Source organism: Littorina saxatilis, linkage group LG1, assembly GCF_037325665.1.
Source record: "Littorina saxatilis isolate snail1 linkage group LG1, US_GU_Lsax_2.0, whole genome shotgun sequence".
NCBI classification, from domain to species: Eukaryota; Metazoa; Mollusca; class Gastropoda; order Littorinimorpha; family Littorinidae; genus Littorina; species Littorina saxatilis.
In genome coordinates, this window is record NC_090245.1 from 1,191,945 (window position 1) to 1,197,798 (window position 5,854).

Below are 5,854 nucleotides of genomic sequence, written 5' to 3' on the forward strand. Positions count from 1 at the left end.
GCCAATTTTGGTTCAACTATGGGGAGTAGTTTTGAAATTAGACTGTCATCCATGAAGTAACATGATTCCATTCATCGCTTTTTTTATTTTCTATTAAATGATTTTTGCAAAGTCCATTTAAAAACGGTGTATTTTCATGGTAGCTCGTGCCCTTAATATGGAAGTGTAGCATTTGCCGAACAAGCTCAGCAAGAACACACCTCTATGACTCCTGCGTCCCCTGTCTTGTCAATGGGAACAATGATTGCTCTTGACCACTGATCGGGATATTTCCTGGTTCTGAATATTTCATTGAACAACTTGACCACAAAACTCATTAGGGATGGGCCCGCGGCTTTCAGCATTTCTGCAAACACTCCATCTAAACCACAGGCTTTGCCTCCCTTGAGGGACCGAATGGCGTTTGCTACTTCTTCTTCCGTAATCACGCAGTCTAGGCTGTCTATACGGGGAGAAACATTATTTAACACCACTCTATCCGTCCTCTGTTCACTTGTTCCATCTGCACTTAAAACTTCCATGAAATATTCGAACCACTCATGCTTGGGGATGGAGCTACTTGTGTCTTTCTTTCTCACAAAACCATAACAGGATCATTCTGAGCTCTTTCCAAAGCACGCGGATTTTTCGGCGACTCGGTCAATCGAGTAACCTTTTTTCTTTTAAATAACAGCTTTTTAAATCTGAGCAAAGTGTTAAAGGCATACTAACGCACTCCCGTGTTTACAAAGTGTAGTTTGCCCACAATCGATGTCAAACGCACCATAAGACCATATAATGACGATACGTCACCATGCGCGGACCATAATACATGCATTACAGCTTGTTCTAGCCTCTGAAAAAGTGAGGATGTCAACAAAGCCGCGGTGTTCTCTCCCTTGCATCAACGTTACATGTGTTGCCAAATCTATAAATAGGACGATCCAGATCAAAATGAAAATTCAAATATCTCAACATTTAAGGGGTCCTAGACCACAATATTTTGCAGGGAACTTAATTTAGTCTGTCTCCAGCTGTTGGTAAAGCAATTAGCGTGTATAGTCATCGAGTACATATGGCTTTAATATTCTCTCCTGGATTTCATAAATAATTCTCTGTGTTTCGGTTTCTCATTAGCTTTACTTTAGTTCAGTGCAACTGACGGAGCTTTGATGTGGCGTGTTTTCTTAGTGGAAAGCAAACCACTTTTCACTTTGACTCAGTCCGCTCAGTTGTATTCTTCTGACTGACGCTTGAGGCAAAAAGACAATCACCTGACTTCATCAGATTGAATATACGCTGGTGATCGAGTCTCGCGGCGGTATATAGCAGAAAGTAAACATAACCAATTTGACATCAGACACCCAGCCTTTAGGTGTTTCAAGTACAGTGAAATTGTCATACCTGACTTCCACACGTGTAAAATACAGGACAAAACTTTGTCGTAACTAAAACACTACACCTCAGTCCTTTCTTCCCTGTTTTGATAACTTTTTTGTTGGAGCAATAAATGACTGGAAGTCAGTGTTGTGTTCTTGCATACAACAAAGTGTAAGACGATGACACAGCTCGTGTGTTCAAGTGGGATCTTTTATTCCCGGTCTACATGTGCTCTCCTCATTTAACAATGGCCGCTATCTTCTCGGTTCTTCCGAGATCATACGAGATTGATTAACATGGATCTGGAAGTGGACTAGCATGGACACAACATTCCTCCCAAACTTTATAGAAAACCCAAACTACTGTATTTAAAATCAAATGCATAAGCCTATCCGAAGGATTATTTAAATCCTTCAACTTGCTGAAATTCCCTTCTTTTAACATCTCAAGACTTTAGCACATTTTATGTTCATCATTTGCATAATTAATAATCACAAAATGTGGTCAACAAATGTGTATTATCTTGCATCATGACATAATATCAGCAGAGTGTATCTCACTGTTAGTGTTAATATTTCTTCCATTTCCTCTCTCCACCATGGGAAGAATATTCTGTGTGGGGAGTTCGAATAAACTTCACTCTGAACACAATAATACATATAATATCTCGTAAACATGTGTGTGTGTGTGTGTGTGTGTGTGTGTGTGTCGTGTGTGTGTGTGTGTGTGTGTGTGTGTGTGTGTGTGTGTGTGTGTGTGAGGAAACAAAACAATGCAAATCTGCAAATTAAGAGTTCCAGGAAATAGAGTTTGTTTTTCACGTTCGTGGGAGTGGCATAACAAACAGCACCAAAATATAACACAATCTCACACATAAAGAACACGCAAGACTTGCTAACGTTGTCCAGATCAGGTGAGCCTTATGGGCCTTTCTCAGACCTGATCCAGCTTCTAATATTCAAATCAAACAGGTGAACCTTATGGGCCTTGCTCAGACCTGAGTGATATCTACACAGACCTTCTTATCACTTTCTGGAGATAGGCAGGCGCTGTCGCATAATCAGGGCGACTGGGCCTGTGAGCACTTCGATAGTCAATGCCTTATCTCTCATAATCTTCCAAGTATGTTGGAGCATGGCGTTGACGTTGGGGCCGAACAGGCGGAGAGGCATCGGGACGATCAGGTTGAGCAGGGGTCATGGCCGGCTGACTGTGCCTCGGCGACGTGTTGGGTACCCGTGCAGTAGTTGGAGTGTGGAACATGGCATTAGGTCTCCTGGGTGAGTGTGCAGGTGAGACTGGTCGATTGGTCGGACTATTGGGCTGCACCGGCAATTTTCTGGTCTGTGAAGTATAGGGGAATGCCTGAGCTTCAGCCTCGCCGTCTTCCTCTTCATCGTCGTCTTCTTTCTCTTCATCGTCGTCGTTAACAGTGTGATCGCCCTGGATCGGTTTGAAATGTGACGAATTTCGCACAATGGAGTGATTTCCTCGTTGAGCAGTCAGCATGCTGCCCTTCTTCTTAATGACTACGAAAGGAAGGGGGGAGTATGGTGTGGACAGTTTGTTCAGTTTCTTTTGTTTCACCAGAACATGGTCACCAGGATTGATGTCGCAGAGTTGCGTGTGGCGTTTTCTGTCAGTGAATTCTGTCATCTTCCTTTTGCTCAGGAAATCGTTGTGAATCATCCGCGTGTGTACGGGGATGGGGTCGAGAGGAAGAGAGCAATCTGGCAGTCCAATGTTCATCTTGCGTTTTGTAAGTGCTTCAAAAGGGGAAACACCTGTGGAGCTGTGGGGAGTCCCTCGGTATTGGCGAAGGAATGTGGGAAGTTGTGTCTTCCAGTTTAGGTTGGCTGCCGTAGACGAGCGGATGTTTTGATCCAACGTGCGCATGAACCGTTCGGCCTCGCCATTGGCTTCAGGCCACAGCGGGGTGATCTTGCGATGGTGAAACCCAAACTGTGTCGCAAAATGAGAGAATTCTTGTCCATGAAAAGGGGGCCCATTGTCAGTTTTCACTGTCTTTGGAATTCCCTGTCGTGAGAAGATTGTCTCTAATTTTCGGGTCACAATTTTTGCAGATGTGGACGAGATAATCTCAACTTCTGGGAATCTCGAGTATTCATCAATCACCACCAGGAGATAGTCACCGGAGGGGAATGGACCCGCGAAATCAAGTGCAAGTGCACTCCACGGCTCTGATGGGAGGGGAGTACTGATGATTGGTTCACGAGCTTTGGGTCCGGGGTAGGAGGCTTGACAGGGTATGCATGATTTGACAGTTTCCTCAACCATTGTGTCAATTCTCGGAAACCATACCTTCTCTCGGAGGCATTGTTTTGTTTTGACGATGCCTTGGTGTGCTTGGTGAGCAATGTTGATGACCTTTTGACGAAGAGTTTTCGGGATGACTAGTCGATGACCTCTCAGGATGAGCCCATCATGCATGGAGAGTTCTTCACTAAAGCGAGCGAAATCAGACACGTCACCATCTTGCCACTGTCCGGTTTGAATCGATCGCATCACCTTCTGAAGCTGGTCATCTCGTTGCGTTTCAATTCTGACTTCATGTTTAGTCATCGCCACAGGGACTGCGTTTTCGGCCACGTAGTTGATGTATTCTTCACCTTTGTTTTCACGTTGGGGTGTCGACTGTGGGTGTCGACTGATGTAATCAGCTGGATTGAGGTCATCGCGTCCCGGGGCATAGGTGAGAGACATTTCATATGGCATGAGGCGTAATCTCCACCTCTCGATGCGAGCTGTCGTTGGCTTTTGGCTGTTCACGATCCCGAGAAGTGGTTTGTGGTCTGTAACTACGGTGAAAGAGGATCCATACAGGTAGAGGTGAAAATGTTCCACTCCGTACACCACAGCCAGCATCTCTCGATCGGTTTGTGAATAGCGCTGTTCTGTGGGAGTGAGAGCTCGGCTGGCATAGCAGATTATCTTTCCTTCCTGTGTTAGAATCGCACCAAGACCAACTGGACTTGCATCCACAAGGATTTTTGTTGGTTTTCTTTGGTCAAAGTAGCTCATGACTTTGGCGTTGGTGAGGGTTTCTTTCAGACAGTTGAAAGCCTGTTGTTCCTTATCGGACCATTCCCATGGAGCGTCTTTCTTTGTCAGGTTTCTCAGTGGCTCTGTGATCGTTGCGTAGTTTGCGATGAATCGAGCCACGTACTGCGTCATTCCAAGAAGGGATCTCACTTCGCTGACGTTTGTTGGTGGTGGACTGTTGATGATCGTTGACACCTTGTCTGGACTTGCTGCCACGCCTTTCTTGCCAAAGATGTGACCAAAAAATGTAAGCTCTGAGACTGAGAACACACACTTTTCCCTGTTGAGCTTTGCCCCGTGATTTTGAAGTTGCTGGAGTGTTGCTTGAAGAGCCACGTCGTGTTCTGCTTGTGTCTTCCCATGTATGATGATGTCGTCGCTGAGGTTCTTTGCACCTGGGATGTCAGCTAACAGCTCAGCTATGGCGTTTTGGAAGATTTCTGCGGCAGCGTTTACCCCAAACAGCAGTCTTTTATATCGTCGAAGACCGACATGGGTTGAAAACGTAGTGATGTATCTGCTTTCCGGGTCGAGCTCCAATTGATGATAGGCATTGGACATGTCCAACTTGCTGAAGACTGTGGACCCGTTGAGGTCAGCGATAAGGTCATCGAGGGTTGGCATAATGTGTTTCTCTCTCTTGATAGCTTTATTGGCCTCTCTCATGTCGATGCAGAGCCTCACACCCTGTTTCTTGGGCACAACTACCACAGGGCTTACCCATGGTGTAGGACCCTCAATCTTTTCAATGATGTCCAGCTTTTCGAGTCTGTTCAGTTCTGCCTCGACGTCTTTTCGTACGTGAAAAGGTATACGCCTGTGTCGTTGGGCCACGGGTCTGACAGACTGGTCAATGTGCAGCTTGATGCTGATGTCCTTGATTTTCCCCACGCCGTTGCTGAACAGAGTGTGAAATTTGTCATCAGGGCTTAGTGCAAAAGTGAAATGGACTAGGCCAAGGGTTTCGGCCATGTCAAGGCTCATGAGGTTGTTGGCCTTATTCACTTTATTGTTGTTGACCACGTAAAACTTGGCTGGAATACGCTGGTCGTTGTAGTTGACATCAGTGGTCACAAAACCTATGATGGGTAGGGGCACATCTGAACCATATGCGAAGATCAGAGGGCATGGGCCATACAAGGGCGCTTTGGGACATACCTTCTTGTAGGTGTCAAATGTCATGAGACTCACTGACGCTCCAGTGTCAATAAGTAAGGGGACTGGTTTGTTGAAAATGTGCACCTCCACTGACAGAGATTTTGACTTGGGGTTTGAGATACTGAAAACGACTTCATCGCTTGAGTAGTAGGGATTGTCGTAGTCTTCATCCACTGTGGATTCATCATCAACCTGCGTAGAATGAAAGATTTGTCTTACCTTTTGAGGTGAGGATTCACAGACGCTCGCGAAATGTCCAATCTTAGAGCATAGC

The 5,854-nt window shown here is 45.5% G+C and overlaps 1 protein-coding gene across 1 annotated transcript in view; it reads right to left on the bottom strand.

The window, feature by feature from the left end:
• Nucleotides 1-5,854, bottom strand: part of LOC138959188 (ATP-dependent RNA helicase DDX1-like) — a 589,642-nt gene that overhangs the window by 25,048 nt on the left and 558,740 nt on the right. Inside the window, exon 27 of the mRNA XM_070330587.1 lies at nt 298-334. Within this exon, the coding sequence (XP_070186688.1) occupies nt 298-334 (37 nt within the window). The remainder of the gene's footprint in view (nt 1-297; nt 335-5,854) is intronic.